The 16,592-nt window shown below is 38.1% G+C and overlaps 1 protein-coding gene across 3 annotated transcripts in view; it reads right to left on the minus strand.

Annotated features, from left to right (window-relative positions):
• Positions 1 to 16,592, minus strand: part of SCAF4 (SR-related CTD associated factor 4) — a 45,603-nt gene that overhangs the window by 10,017 nt on the left and 18,994 nt on the right. Inside the window, exons 5-19 of one of the 3 annotated variants that reach the window (XM_015881224.2) lie at positions 15,604 to 15,739; positions 13,538 to 13,677; positions 12,891 to 13,067; positions 12,445 to 12,545; positions 11,896 to 11,943; positions 10,671 to 10,782; positions 10,138 to 10,305; positions 9,381 to 9,454; positions 8,147 to 8,337; positions 6,215 to 6,315; positions 5,555 to 5,668; positions 4,706 to 4,862; positions 3,478 to 3,632; positions 290 to 452; positions 85 to 165 (exon numbers count right to left, since the gene is read on the minus strand). In XM_015881224.2, the coding sequence (XP_015736710.1) occupies positions 85 to 165; positions 290 to 452; positions 3,478 to 3,632; positions 4,706 to 4,862; positions 5,555 to 5,668; positions 6,215 to 6,315; positions 8,147 to 8,337; positions 9,381 to 9,454; positions 10,138 to 10,305; positions 10,671 to 10,782; positions 11,896 to 11,943; positions 12,445 to 12,545; positions 12,891 to 13,067; positions 13,538 to 13,677; positions 15,604 to 15,739 (1,918 nt within the window). Of the gene's footprint in view, positions 1 to 84; positions 166 to 289; positions 453 to 3,477; positions 3,633 to 4,705; positions 4,863 to 5,554; positions 5,669 to 6,214; positions 6,316 to 8,146; positions 8,338 to 9,368; positions 9,455 to 10,137; positions 10,306 to 10,670; positions 10,783 to 11,895; positions 11,944 to 12,444; positions 12,546 to 12,890; positions 13,068 to 13,537; positions 13,678 to 15,603; positions 15,740 to 16,592 lie in introns of all 3 variants that reach the window. The other 2 variants (XM_015881217.2, XM_015881233.2) reach the window with 2 other exon arrangements.

The raw sequence follows: 16,592 nt of genomic DNA on the forward strand, positions 1-16,592 counted from the left end.
GTGACATATTAAAAAATAAGTCAGCTTTTCTGCTTGCATGGTAGCTTCCTTCTACCGCTGCTTGCTCAGAATTTAAGCACTTACAGTTTGGGATGTTTACTGCTGGAGTGTGAGGAACAGATACTGGAGGAGTTATAGGTGGTGGTGGTCCAGGAGGAAGAAAACCTGTAAGAAACCTATGCATTAACACTACACACCATTTACCGACATGTAGCCGTGCTGTTTATATGGCAAATGCTATTATTTGGTATAAGGTTAGAAGAAATACTTAACAACCCTACAAATATACCTGGAGGCAAATGCATTGGGTTGAAACCAGGTCGTAAAAACGGAGGTGGTGGTGGCGGCGGCACTCCAGGAGCAAATCCAGGAGGTGGAATTCCTAAAGGCGCTGTGAAAGCAGGTGGCTGGAGTGCACCAACCACAGGAGGACCCGATGGATGCGGTGGAACCTAAGGAAAAGAAAGGAGAACCATGTCATCTCAAGACTGAATGCATTACTCCTTGTTCAGACGAAGACTCTCTGGCAGTTTTGGTAGGGTACCACCAAGCTTTGCTAAGAAAATGGAAAACCAATTAAGCTTATTAAGGAACGCATAACACAATTGGTATCACAAGTGCTATTAACTAACACAACTCTCTCGCTTGGCTGTTGACAGTAGAATTCATCTTCAACACCAGAACATGACTCAAAAATAAACAGCAACCTAACCTGAGAATGGACCACTGAGATGGATTACTCAGACCTGCAGGAGTGGGACCAGCAACAGCTCAAGGATCTGAATCTACATGCAAGAAAGGGGCTCACGCCAGGGGCACAACACAACAACAATATTCCACCTATCTTGCCAGCAACCTGGGATACTGTAGCCAAAAAATGCTGCGCGTGCTATCAGGCCGAACGACTAGACTTACCTATGGGGGGTATCATTCATAATATACACTGCTGGTTTTAAGTACTCTACTACTATGTACATTAATGGGTTACAGCGACACTGATGGCAGGAGGCCACAGTCTGTGGGCAGTTACACCCCTCACAGGCAACATCCAGCACAGCAGGGCTTCTATGTGCGTAGCCCATGCACACGAGGCCTGTTTGGGCTCTAGCAGAGAAAGGAGCGATGAAGCTCCTTCAGGTCCCATGTCATTTAATGGGACAATGTTAGGGCTGAAGGCAGGATACAGAGCTGCTAACCAGGCCCTAGCCTCAAGCTGAGCTCAGTAACCAGGATAGAAGATACTACTGGACAGCATGAGAAGCTGCTGGACATAACAGGTAACAGCCTGAGAAGCTGGCAAAAAATACCAGCAGTGCCATAAGGAATGGCTGGACACGACAGTTACTTTGTGAACAACAGCCATGCTTCACTATCAGAAAGAGGAATCTTAGAGGGAACAGGCCTTTGGCAAAGCTGATGTTGCATTAGGAACAATTCCCTAGAATAGCATAAAGGATTTAGCATTACTTAGGTAATGGCATCAGAAGTTGCAGATCTGCATCTATAAGATGTAGATCAGGGACCAACATGGAGAATCAATCAGCCTATAGATCTTGCAACCCTGGAGCAGAGAAAAAGAGGGATGACTATAATAAAAAAGAGGATCGAGTGAGAAAAGGGGAAGATACAGTATGGGAATCACTCAGCCCGAGTTGTTTGGGTTTATCTGCCAGGCTGCCCTGCATTTCATTAACACAGCCCAAAATAAAGACAATGCATCAAACCTGTTCTGACATAACAAAGATATCAAATCTGCTTTTCTGATCAGAGGAACAAGGGTGGACTGGGTGCTTTCCCTGGCTAAAAGGAGCACAACCTAACAGACAAATTGAGCATCAGGGTACCACTATGTTGGTGTGCGTTTCCAGTCTGGACAGAAACAGCAGCTAACGAACATTCTTAAAAGGCTCCCCACACCTTTAAGTCCTAAACCCATTACTTTTATCACTAACCCCACATCACAGCTGAACTTTAGTAAGTTTCTAGAACTGTTTACAAATTAATTGTTTTAATTTTATGGCTTGCTCAAAAAGACAGATGAATTGTTAAGTATAATACAGCCTGAAGAACAGTTCAAAGTAAATCCAGAGGTGAAGGCCAAAAACAGTTCTTCAATCCTAGCCTAAATCTAAGTTACAAGTATCTTTGCCATGGTAAAGAACACTGAAGCTTGTGAGGTGTAAATGAACTACTTTCTTTTTCAGTATAGATTTAATGGAAATACAAAAAAACCAATAGTGTTTGATACAGTTAGTTCTAATTAAAGCTAATTACAGCTAATGGCTATTAAATATTTCTGAAATATGAGATTTAAGTCATATATTCATTTACTAAGAATGTCTTGGAGTATTTAAGAAATTCTGTGTCAAAACAACACAGAACTCAACATACTATGTTCTGAAATCAAGTAACTGGTAAATTACACACATCTTCAAACAACATGAGTTCTTGGTCTTCTCTGAGGGTCTGCCATGTTGTAGCCCATAACATTTCTCAAGATTTAAAGTAGTTTTAGTCACACTTCCTCCCATTTGGAAGAAAGCATACTATCATCTTAACAGTGACTGGAAGTAAACTACTACTACGCAACTAGTAACACTCTTCTGTCAATACGTAAAGCCAGAAGAAATAGACTGTAAAGCACTGAAGGGCATAACTGTTAACACATGCTACTTAAACTAGTGCTAAGTTTCCAAGAGTGCCCTTTTAACAAACATACATCAATTCTGACTAAAGAACCACTATAACAGCAAGGGCAGAATACGAAAATTTTTCACATGGAAATCCCAAGGGCTGTTCAAAGACAGCATACACAATATGAACAAACACAATAGCAATATGCTATTTTAAATTTGTAGCTGAGTTAAATCAGTAGTAAGAAAAGCTAATCTGGAAAACACACACACACAAAATGCTGTTATAAAAGAGAATGGATGTACTTCATCCTATTAATAAACTGCTGGAATAATTTATCTAGGTTGCAACAATTAATATTAGAGGTATGTATTTGACAGACACACACATACTCTTGTCTACATTAGTATTAAGGCAACAGTGAGGCTTTGGAGCAAATTTTCCATCATTCCCACCAAGCACATGTTGATTCAGTTCCCAGCGCTGTCCTAGTATATGCAAACTACATCCTTCTTCAAGAAGAGCAAACCAGACTGCCTGCTCCTGCTGGGCACAAAACACAATCCAAACCTTAATGGATGTTATGGTTTTCAAGTCTTCCATTCCCACTGCAACTCAGCAGAAAAGGAACGTTCTCCTACTAGACTGTGTTGCTCCTCTAAGTAAAGAGAGTCAGGTATTGCTTTTAAGCAGGCACAAGAAGACACACACACACACACACACAAGATGATCTAATCATAATCCACCATATTTTCTCCCTTCTGTTAATGTATGTATTACCACGTGGAATAACTATTCAAGTTTTTGTTCAGTTACCTACAGTAAATGGGAAACAACTCTCACCTGTGGAGGAGGTACTGTAATTGGCGCAGGCATGGGAACAGGAATTGGAACAGGTAAAGCTTTAGGTATAGGCGACACTGGTTCGTTATGCATAGCTTCTGCACCACCATTCTGAGCCACTTCATTTTCAGACTTCTTGGGAATCCCCTTCCACTCTATAGAAAAAGAAGAAACCAACAACATATACGTATCAGTTCTGAAAAAGCTGACAAGTAGTTGAATATTACCATATAAAATCCATATGCTTTGTGATGTGTACAGAAATGACCTAACTACAACCATTTCTTGAAAAGTTCTGACACATTAACAATAACAAAACCAGTAAGGCTGTTTCGGGCCACTCACTCTCCAGAACTTCTTAGGAAAAGACAGTGAAGCAGAAAAAAGGGATTGGAGAACAGGTGTTACGGGAAAGAGAACACTGGAACACCTGAGGTTATGTTTAAAATCAGTCAGACTTCAATTTAAAACACCACTCACGCCTATTTATCACGAAAGCTATTTAAAGTAGTAACTATCTAAACTGAGGGCTAATTTGACAGAATGACATAACCCTGAAGTAACATTTCAGTTGTGAGGTGTAACACCACACAATGGTTGCACTGTTAAAACCAACAAGGTAGTCTAAGGCAATTTCAATAAATATTTTAAGTATTGCTTTCATTTAATGCTACTTTTAGAAATCACAACAGCCAGAAGACTAGCAATTCTGTTGCTGATTTTAAACCTGTCAGTGATTGAAGTTGCTGATACTGAGCAGGTATAATTTTCTTAATACTGAATGTTCTTAATTCTGAGTATGAAAACAAAAGGCACTATTTAAAGTAAATCATAAAGTTGCTGTCAGATCAGTTCCTATACATGTTCTCCAAAGACAAGCTCCTTTGCTACAGGTAGCTCACACAAACCAGAGGGGAGCCAGGCTCTGGGACTGCTGAGCACTTCAATTACTATCAATGGCAATGTCCAAGCAATTCACAGATTGTCTGGTGTCCAAGTGCAACTTCAGCTCAATCTCTGGTAATCCAAATGCTTAACCTCTGATGGGGACTGCTATGAACTGCCTGCAAACTGTTTCTAATCCATGGTTTGCACATCCTACATGTCTCAGCCATTTCAAGCACTTTATATGCACCTCAGAGTCAGGAAAGTCAGCCATACTGATTTCACTCTATCAGTATAAAGGACATCTTCTTAAAAAGCATTTAAAGAAGTAGCTATACTTTACCTGGACTAAGAGTTTCATTGTCCAACATTCCGCCTTCACAGAAGCTTTCAAGATCTTCAGGCTTCACTTTGTCCCATGGTATGTAAGTAACACCTAGTTCTACATCCCAATACTGCTTGTAATCTGGCTTTATTCCTTTATTCAAAGCCCACGCAATCTTGAGGAAGAAACATACGCAGTTAGTATTGTTGTCATTGTAATGGTTTAAATTATCAGTTATGACAAAATAGCACATCCATTTAAAGGCTACGAAGCAAACAAGCATATTCTAACTGAAACAGCAGGAAAAACGCTCTGAAAATAGGAGGTTTTATTTAAGGCACAATTAGTTCTCGTGTCTCTGTTTGACTCTGGCACATGATCTGCAAACACGCATACAGGCAGCTTTTTCCAGTGTTTCCCACTCATTACAATTAATTTTATTTCCCTTCAGGGGACAGTGTCACTCTCAAATATGATATTCCACAAAAGGAAACACTTGACTAATGAGTGTGTTCTTCCTTAATTATTAGTACTCTTTGTAGAATTGTAACTGTGTTTAATTATAGATAAGACTATTAAGCAGCAGCAAGAAAACCAAAGTTACTGTCCACCAGAATGACCAGAAGAAAACCATTTACACAACCACACCCATTACACAGCTACTGGCAGTTCTGCAAAGAAATTGACACAAATTCCTTTAATCAAATGGCAGAAAAGGAAGAACACTTATTAATAAAGCGGTTCAATCACATACATTTACAGAATACTACATCCAGACTATATAGAAGCCTGAAATATCAACAAATCTAGAACAGATAAAAAAAGAATTACAGTAATTACAACAGCTGGACATTATCCAAGAAGTACCTTTATAGATTTTTGATTGACTTTGAAGTTGCCTCTGCTCAGTTTTTGTAGGGCACGATAAGCATCTTGCCTGTGAACCATCACAATATAGGCACATCCTCTCGGTGGTATCATCTGTTTGTATTTTAAGAAAAAAGATGTGTTAACAGTAACCAGGCAGCAACATACAAACGTTATATTACAGAAAAATGAAGGATGAACTGGCGTTAAAAAAGGGTTACGAGGTATGTATGAAAATATTACTTTATGAGGCTAAAACAACCAGTATCTTCTTCCAGAAATAAACGCTTCTAATAAACATTAGTTTATCCTTAGTACAGCCATATAATACTAGTTTTCTATGCTTATGTCCAAAATGACATAAAAGAACAGCCAAGGAACTTGATGACTCTTATTCCATTCCCTCTAGTAAAAGGGTGAGTTTTATGAAAATGGGAGTTTTCATTATCCCAAAGGCGTTTTAAGACCAAAAATAGTAAGCAGGTGCCTTTATCTTTCCAAACCAGAGGACAAATGGATTGAGTTTTCGCATTAGAAAACACGATCATAAAGGAAATGACAGCCCTTCAATGTTTGTAATGTATTAAAAATAAGTCTAACTTGAAACAATCTGAAAAGCGTTTTTGAAGCCTAGGCTTGCACTGTACCAATTATACTTACATTTATTGATTCTATTGGGCCAAACTCCTCCAAGAGACTTCCAACATCCTGTTGCGTAGTCCTTTTGTCAAGCTGTCCTACCCAAAGCGTAGTACTACAAACTACAATCAAAGAGTTAACGAAGACTGTAAGAATGCTCGTAAATACAGATTTCACAAGCCAAAATGTCATAACAATTGTGTTAAAATAGTCAGTTATAACATCCAAAGGCAAAAAGTATGCTAGTATAAGATATTATCTTTAGGAGAATTTGGAAGGTCTTTTTCTCTGCCTGCCCAGAGCCGAATTAACCACAGCACCAAAACCACAGTTAGGATGCACACACTCAAAAGATGCCCAGTTAACCTCTATTAAGATGACTTACAAATTCTGATGAGTGTAAGCTCTGCAAATAATTATAAAAAGGAAAAATATGCTTTGTTGCTAAGACTGCTCCATGAAATATCCTCACACCTGCTATGAATATTTTACAACAAGGTAACTCATGCTGCATAGCATGAAACTAGCTTTTGGACGGCATCCCAAGTTATGGATGGTACTTACCAGCAACGGGACTGTTATTTACAGTGATACTTATTTACAGTGACACACTCACAGCTGTGGAGGTTTTCCTTCAGAACGCTGTGACAAACTACCACAAGCAGTGGAATTTTCACCCTCTTTAGCAACCAATTCACTGTCATATCTCTTAATGGCTAAGTGAAAAATTAACCAACAGAAGCTTCCTCCCCAGCCCCTGGAGAAAAGCAAGCAACCCGCTTATTTTGCTTCATTCTTCGAGGTAATAAAGCAGCAGATGAGCATAAAGTAACACATTTTTTCAAGAGTACTATAGCAACATTCAGTACTCACCTATATAATGTTTTTTAGGTTAGCAATCTGGGAGAGGTGTTGGCAAAATGGTATCTTACATCACTGCCATTAAATCCTTTAAAACAATACCTATTGACTCTATGCGGCACTTTAATGTTATTGTCATACACCAGGTTTTGACTTGTTACAGATTCTTATCCTTCCTCCCTTTGATATCAAAAAGAACACTTTAATTCTATTTGATGCCCCCAAGAATATTTAGAAGACAGCTACTAGATATTGCCTGTGAACTTCCACAAAGCCAAGATTCCTCAGGAATAACATTAGCCTACATGTTTCCAGGTCAAAGCTCCCATTCGGATCTGAGAGACACACAACATTAGAAAAAAACCATAATCATGTGCTCAGGCTCCTCCTGTTCAACTTGCCTTACTTTGTACATCTTGAAGAAAGGAAGAACACAGTGTTTAAGATTTTTTTTTTTTTCTGTTCTACAAATAGAATATTTTTGACTTAATAGTTATTCCAAGAAGGCCCAACTGCCCCTTATGGGCAAAATAAAATAGTTCAGAAAAATGATTCAGTATAACTTTTTTTCTCCTTTGTATGAATGAGTCTTGAGGAGCATATCAAATAGCAACAAACACAGGAAAAAAAGAGCAGAGAAGATGGATTGGAATCAGATAAAATACTCCAAGTGACAATAAGCCACCTATTGCCTACATCTGACCAAGGAGCCAATAGGGAGGACCTAATATACGATTCCTCACATCTTAGTTGAGCTGTCTCTGGTGTGTTTTTGGGAAAGGTGTACAATAAAGGTAAATGGATTGGTCAACATTAAGTTAAACAAACAAGTCTAAGTAGAGTAGCCTCTTCAGCCATTTGCGATTTTACTAAAATAACCAAGTTTGTCCTGCTAATATTCCATTTTACATAGGCATAATATCTACTACAGGATCCTCAACTCTACAGATTCTAAAATCCAGTAAAGAAAGTACTGGACACACATGAAAAAAAATATCGATGCATGAACAATGAAGATCTCGAGCATCTGAAAAAGGGTACTGTGAGAATTTTCAAGGTTACAGCAATATCAAACAGCAAAGGTGAACTTACCACTAACAGTTTCTGATTTGATCTGAGGAAGGCCTTTTGACCTGCGTTCTCTCTCCCTCTCACGTTCACGTCTTTCTTGTGATCGAGACTTAGGAGAGTGTCGGCGTCTATCTCTGGATCGTGATCGAGATCGACGATGACGTGACCTTCGAGAGCGGGAGCCAGACCTTGAACGTCTCCTTTTAGGTGACCTGGTTTAAACCAGAAACAACTTACCTTCAGTCTTTCTGACCCACACATTTACGGATGGATAAATACTTCATATATCAATTTAAATAACCAGGCATGAGTTCAGTCATGTACCAGAGCCAGATCTGCTCAGATGTGGAAAATACTGGCCCTGTGACAGGCAAGATTCCAGAGCAGACAGAATCACAGATCTCTTCATAAGAAAAACATCTTTTGAGCACAGACAAGACTGAAATCACATTCTGCTTCCCTTCTACTTAGGGACTATTAGAAGTTACTCTCCACTGATGGAAGAAAACTGTATAGACACTCCATTTCCCTTGGAAAGTAGATGGATTTCAGATGTTTGCAAGTCTTAAGAGTCACTTGTCTTCTTATAACCTCTACTTGGAAGTATATGCAATATTAAGCTCTACTTATACATGGGACTTCCCTGAGAGGTCTTAATTTGGAAAGGTCTTCTTTGCTTTTCCTTATTGCCTTTCCAGAAGGGGAAAGAAGACCCTTATAATCTCTGAGGGATTTGCCTCTACCAAGAAATTTCACAAGTGCTGTCCACATGTGGAAACAAACACAGTAATTTCTTTTAAGAAATCCTGAAATTAAGTCAAAGGATTCTGATGCTAAATGTCTTTTGGCATTTGCTACTGGAATTCAACCAATGCAGCAAATAGGCACTTCCAAGAAGTAGCCTCAAAAGCGAGCACGCTGAGTAGGGCACTCACAAAGCCAATAGAAAGTATGGGTAATAAGACTTCCAAGTTCTATGGCACTGAAAACAAACTCCAGCAACAGTTTGAGAAATCAGCTCGCCTCCAAGCTATTTATTGCAGTCTCACAGAAATTCAAACCCCACACAGAAGATTTGGCAGCACAGAAAAAGATTCTCTGAGCTCCTATCAGCCCAACTCTTCTCAGCACTCAGAATGCATAAAACACTTTCACATTTTTGGACACAATGTTCCTTATGTAAAATCTAATACTTGACATAATATATTACCTCACCAAATCAAGTGAGATTCCACTATTTTACCTGGATGCAGACCTTGATCTTGACTTTCTGTTGTCAGAAACATGTCGTTTTCTTTCTTGAATAGGTGGCTGTTCCACTTCCATGTTCTAAAAAATTAAGTTTGACTGATATTAGGGGTGAACACTACAAGTATTTCATTTTATTTTGTGCCTAGGCTGAGTTATGTAAGAACATTGAAATTATACTGAATAGCCATATATGTGAAATTAAAACATAATGTAATTCATCTCAGACCCTTCACCACTAGTGTAGTCACCAACAGACAAACTCTTATAATAGTAAATAAATTTAACAGGATCATTGTGAAAACATAGAAAAATAATTTGGGAAAATTTCACATCTTCAATGTGTAAACTGTTTTTTTTCCACATTTTTGTTCATTTCAGCACTGTACAGATGCCCAAAGAATATGTTAAGGTCACTCAGCTGATCCTGCTCTATATTCAAATTTACAGGTAACATAACACCTGTTGGAAAACTTTTCCCCACCATGTTACAGGAGAGTACTTGAGGCCATATATAAAGACACCAAAACAACACTCAAAATGTAAGAACATGCTTAAAATGCATGTGTATAAAGAAAAAAAAAACAACCCTCAGCACAGGGTTGTTCACCTCTTCCTTTCTACCTTAAGTCCTCTCTCAGATAAGCAACCCTCACAGCCACCTCTAGACATAGTTATCATGAAATCTCCTCTACCTAACATGACTAAGGACAAGTATTAGAGTGTTGTAAGTTAAAAACTTCATTATTGCAAAGGGTCCTCACCTGCTGATGTGTTTTTTGCATGTGCGATTCACTCTGCACTGGGAAAGGAGTCTGAAAAGTTTGCTGCACAGGAGCTGTTGGTGGAATCACAGGCTGAGCCATGGGTGGAAACTGAGGGGTAGGAAGGAGACCAAAACCTGGCATTTGTCCGTTAGGAGGAAGTGGGACCTTGGAAGAACAAAATACACAATTACCTCCAGTTATGCAAAAATTATATTAGCTTTTCTAGTCTGCTAGAAGTAAAACTGTCTCTCTGCTCTATAGTCACAACAGAAGACCAGAAGCCTGAAAAAAATGAAGTAGGTCAAGCAATTATATATATTTATATATATATATATATATATATATATATAAAATTCTCCAAAGCTCGACTAGAACAGACAACAAAACTATCTTTTCCAGAACCGCTGGAAGATTAAGTCACATTCACTTTTCACTAGCAGAACCGTGACTTCTTTGCCCCTTCATCAAAGGAAATGACAAAACACAAGATGTAACAGATGAAGAAGCAACTAAACAAACCCTTAAGTTACCTGATGGCGCATTGGATCCTGTTGCATTCCCATCATTCGTTGTTGAAAAGGATCCATATTTGGGAGCTGAGGAAATACTGGCTGTTGCTGTATACCTTCTCCTGCAAATCCACTAAAAACAATAATATTTTGGTGAGACAAGTCAGCAGACATACAGACTTCTTTGTTTTTCTTTCACATATTTCTATGTACGTTTACACATTCTTGCTTTAAACTTTGACAACAAAATTATACTATGATACTATTTTCACTATAAAAAGTGGGAACAAAGCCAACAAGAATAAAAACTGTCTTCCTTTTCTCCATTACAAGAACAGCCCTTTTACATTTGAGGAAATGCTACATAAAAGTGGCCTCTTTCTTCCCCTGTACTTATACAGCCTTACTAAAGCCCAAAGATTACGTAACTTTTTCATTAAGCTGGTCTGCCTTAGCTTAATTATCCTCTTTTCCAATGTGTGTGGGTACAGCAGATAGCAGCCATACTTCCACTGGAAAAAAATGTACTTTGCACAGAATTTAGGGCAGAGGAGACAGGGATATGTATGCACACAAGGATCAGAGTGATGCCATCCACTTCCTGATTCAACACACAGAATGGACAGTGCTCAGGGAATTAATGAGGTATGTGCAGTTAATTCAACCTGTTTACAGGATAAAGTTTGTGTACAAAACCAAATAGAATTTCAGGAAGATAAAGTTCATGGTGATGTGAACTTTGTTGTATTTTAAAACACAGGTATGACATAATTCTTATACATGACCCTGGACAAATCATATAGAATATTTCTGATTTTATGTGCCCAAAATGAGACTACTGGAACCCAGTTTTCAGAAGCACTTTACACAACTATAAGGTAATAAGGGCAGAGGCTTAGAAGTGTTACACATGGAATAAAAACATGCTGAAAAGCCTAGCCCAATGACCTCTAGGTTAGGCGTACATAAGTAGCAGGCATTTGACCTACCTACAATATGTCTGTACTGCAGAGTTCCTATCTGCATTATAGGGAAAATTCTGCCAACTTACTCAAAAGGCATTTTAATTAACTAACATACATAACATTAAAGTGCTTAAAGTGATAAACACAGTAAAAAAAAAAACTAAAAAACTAACAACAATGTTAGTGATGCTGTTTTTTAGAACAGGGTTTTGTTGGCAGATAAAGAAAGAAAAACATGAGGCCACACACTGAAGCAGGGGAAAGAAGAAATATTGACTAACCCAGGTATTGAGCACCATCCAGCCTGTGCACTGAATGAGAGAGAGGTCCTGTGGGAAAAACTAGTATGTGATCATGTAGTTCAAGACTTTACCAAAACGCACATCAAGAGAGAAGGAGGAGCCTGAGTTAGTTTGCATGGGTATTCAAACTTCGCTATCTTAAAGCTGCAAAGCCAAACTTAATTTTTTTAGTAGTTAATACATAACATTATTACCATGTTTAGAATAGCTTTTTTTCCTCCCAGACGCCAAAGCAATTCAACTAATTACTAACAATGCTGTGACACACTCAGTAGTGCAAGAAAGGCAGAGAACTCATCCTGAAACCAAGACTGAACTTTTTTCTACTAAACACATTCCTCAATCAGTGATGCTACATGCAAAATCTACAGCGAATCACCGAAGTAAGGAACAGAAAGCATTAACAACAATATTTTAACTTTTGACTGCTGAAAGCAAAGGACTGATAACTTGGAATTTTAGTAAGCTTTAAAAATGAAAGATATTTTACAACAAATTATTTTGTTCATTATGACGAAGAAAACTCACAAGGCAGGCTGAGAAACGGAAGGAGAAGGAGCTGAATCTTCTTTCTTTGAGTCTTCCACAGCTTCTGGCTCATCATCATAGTCAAACCGATCTAGCAGCTTCTAAAAGAATTTATACTGAGTCAGGTATTTTTTCAATAGTTTACACCACTGGAAAACAAAATGTCTTTAAGTCTGTTGTCTTCCTATACAACTAACTACTATGGAATTAAAGAAAAGGTTAGAAGCAGGACAAATATACTGAAATTAAGTCAGCTGATCAAAACCAAATTTATTAAGCTTTAGAAAATGCAAACGCTATAAAAATGGGAGGACAACTTCTGACCAAAGGAAAGAAACAAAGCCTGCACCATTCTCCCCCTAACAAATCAAAGACATTGAAGTATCCACTAAGCAGCCTCCTGCTGAATTGATGATACTACATACAAGGAATAAATGAAAACTTACTTTGTCAAATGATGTTTTTTGCTCAGGTTGTGGAAAAACAGCTTTTTGTTCTGGTGGTTGTGATGCTGTAGTTTTCAACTGAGCAGTAATAGCTTGAACCTGAGCCATCACAGTGTTGTCTATGACCGGAGACTGAGCTTTTTGAGGCTGCTGAAAAGTCTGAAGAATTTGCTGAAGCTGCAGAAAAAACATATATAGTGTTAAATAAATATATTTTATACAGCACAAGAAGAATGGTAGGGTATAAATTCTCTATCAAATCAGACTACAGCACAAGATGACCATCACCAATAACACAAGTGAATTATGAATTACTATAAAATACTTCAGTGACAAAATCTAGCACATCCTGAGATTCAAGTATTCAAGCCTTCCAACAGTGCAACTTTTTAATCACATGCACCAATATCAAATCTCAATATTTTATACATAAGTCTAGTTTTCACATTTCATGACTCTATCAATTAAGAACTAATTCTTTAGTAATACACAACTGAATTTCCCTCAAATACCACAATTTCTGATTAGAATGGTCACACACTATTCAAATACTGACTCAATACAGGGGTGTGTCTTATTTTGCTTGAAATAAGGATATTGACGCTACCGTTTCCCCAGTTCCCCCAGTTCACATACAAAAAGGTTACCTGTTGTCCTTGTGTTGTTTGAAACAACTGAGCTACAGCTGCAAAGGCATCAGAACTGGGCAACTGTGGCATAGTAGGTACTGAGTTAGCAGTGACTTGAGGGGGTTCAGAAGCAACCTTTGCTGGAGGGGGTGGCGAACCTATGAGTTCCATTGGAATGGAGAAAGAACTACATTACTCCAAAACATTTACCATACTCTTCATTGCACACATCCACCTCCCCAAAACAACTGTCTATCCACACTAGCTTATTTAACCCAAGAAGCGAGTCTGTACTCCCATATTAACTACACCAATTGCACATTCTATTCCTTTTTTCCTATGACTGGCTCCATTCATTGCTTACATTATTATACTGCAGAAATTTTTAGATATCTGAAAGTGATCCCAGCACAGTATTTTAGACGATAACTTGATGTTTAGGTATTTATAATTGTAGTATAGTTAAGAGAAAGACTATTACTCAACACAGTGTCAAGCAATGCACATCAGTACTCTCAAAATCACAGTTCCATTTTCAAAGTTTGAAAATCTACACTCATACTTGAAGTTGAATTTTTATAATCATACTTCTTCATTTAACTTGAAATACATGAACCAGAGACAACAGAATATATTTTCTAGCATTAACTCAACTACTGCTGAGAAGTCTGGTAATAATTAAAGGTTTCTAGAATTTATTTCATAAGCATCTCCTTCCTTTGGCAAGGCTTGTTCACATGCCACTCTTGCATAGGCAAAAGCCAAACCTGCATCTGCGTGATAAATCCCTCCTCGTATTGTCCAAATCACCACATCCTAACTCTGCCAGGAAAAGACTTATTTCCACTGAGCCCTACTAAAACCACAATCGCATTTTAAGGCATGCTATTAGCTCAGTCTATACATGCAGCTTTCCCATTCTCTTTGCTTTAAATTACAGTGTAAATAGAAGCAATGCCACCAGCTTCTCTATGCTGTGAGCAAGTACCTATCCTCCAGCAAATAAATTTCATTGAAATACTGTTAAACTGTTCAACAGAATAAAGTTAAAATAAAATAAAAAACCTCACATAAATATTATTTGGTTTGAGAAACTAAGCAAATATTCTTGCTTTACAACACCAATTTATTTAAACCCATTCATCTATGTGCAGTTTAAATTACTGCAATGTTGATGTGCAGCAAGCAGACACAAACATGTTGAATAATACTTTCCCAGTAGCCAGATGCTAAAATACTGCACTGTTTTGAAATACAACTCCATTCCCAAATTACTTCCTGTAGGTATTCAGAAAGATATCTGCTTACTCAAGGGAGTAAAATTTGCATTTATTTTCCTCTTTTTTTGACTAAATAGACTGTAGCATGATGAGTGAAACAGATTCTCTTTCATAATATATCTATATTAATCATTAGTAAGTTTATTTTAGGGTCAAATTATCCCCTCAGGTGCATGTGAATAACCCGACTAAAATCAGAATGAATATTCAGGCAAAAAATGTTGGCAGCCAGTGACAAAACAGACAGTAAAAATAGTGTCACTCAACTGTTGCATCAGAATGAAATTGTATAACCACCAGCCTGCACTTGTGTTCAGATGCCAAGATGCTCACCCCCAACCTTGCCATGTATAGACTGTCAATAGATAAACTTTCCGTATCACCACTGGAGAAGACTCTATTAATGCTCCTGTGCATCCTTATTTTGTCGTCTGCTATCACACTTCACTCACAACATAGGGGAGTGCAACAAAGACTAACAAAGCTAATACAAACACAGAAGCTCAAAAAGAAGGCCTTCCAGAGGAAGAGAACTGTGGTATGCATTTTCTCCTCCACAATTCAGTAGCCTCACTACCAGCATTTTACATAACATAAAAATGGTCAGTAAAAATTCTCTAAAAATTCGGGCTGTGCCCTTCCAGTCAATTCCTTATCCACCAAATAGTCCACCCTCCAAATCCATCTCTTCCCAATTCAGACATAATGGTGGGGGACCACAGCTAAGGCCTTGCAGAAGTCTGGGTAGATGACATCAATTGCCCTCCCTTTGTCCACCAATGCCATCACTCATGTCATTCATACCTTCATTATTAGTAACGTTTTCTGTCACTGGAGCAGCTGTACTAGTTCCTGCTGCCATATCCAAAAGAGGCTGAATGATTTCAATTTTGAAGACACCATTTTTCTGCCAAAGGTTCAGGACACGGACTATTTTACTCTGTTGAAACAAAAGCACGCATCAATACTAAATATAGCTTTCTTAATACACCAACCCCATTTTTATTCTATTTTTTTAAGCATTGAGAAGAACAGATGTAACAACAAAGGAATGTAACAGAATCGGACAGACCTTTGAAATAACCCACTGCTGTCACATACACAAAAGACAGAATCTGTCAACGTACTACCCACTTCAGTAAAAAGTTCCTCATGACACTTTCTAAAGCTACTCTGGCCAGGCAGAAAATCCAGGCTCAGTAAACAGTAAAGGGAATCTCATCAGACCAACATTTCTTCACAATCATGAAGGAGTGAAACAAACAACAAATGTGATAAGACAGACAGGAAAAATGAAGATGAGCTAGAAAAAATCATGAAGAGATGGGACATAAAACTCAAATGCAATTCTAGAATAAAGTTCTAAAGTTAGCAAAGACCGTTTGAATTTTCTTCTACTAATCCAACCAATCCTACACTGACAATTGAAAATCTTACTCCATCATTATTCAAAAGACCAGGAAAGCAGATAGAAAAATCACTGATTGCTGCAGGAATTGAAAGCTAAATGATAAAACATTTCACAAAACGTTTTCTACGATATTGTCAGTTAGATAGAAACTCATACTGATTATCTTTGAACAAGATTTTGGTCTGAAAAACAATTTCAGGACAGCATCATCTTTGGCCTTAACATCACTCTGAAAGTCACTCAGAAAATGAACAGAACCTTCACTGATTACAACTCTGGCACTTCTAACACTTTCTTTCTGTGGGAGACACCACCTTCACTAGTAAGTTGCCGTGAAGAAGTCTCAAGAAGATAAGTTTTGGCACAGTCACACGCACACACA

Source organism: Coturnix japonica, chromosome 1 (genome assembly GCF_001577835.2).
Source record: "Coturnix japonica isolate 7356 chromosome 1, Coturnix japonica 2.1, whole genome shotgun sequence".
Lineage (NCBI taxonomy): Eukaryota > Metazoa > Chordata > Aves > Galliformes > Phasianidae > Coturnix > Coturnix japonica.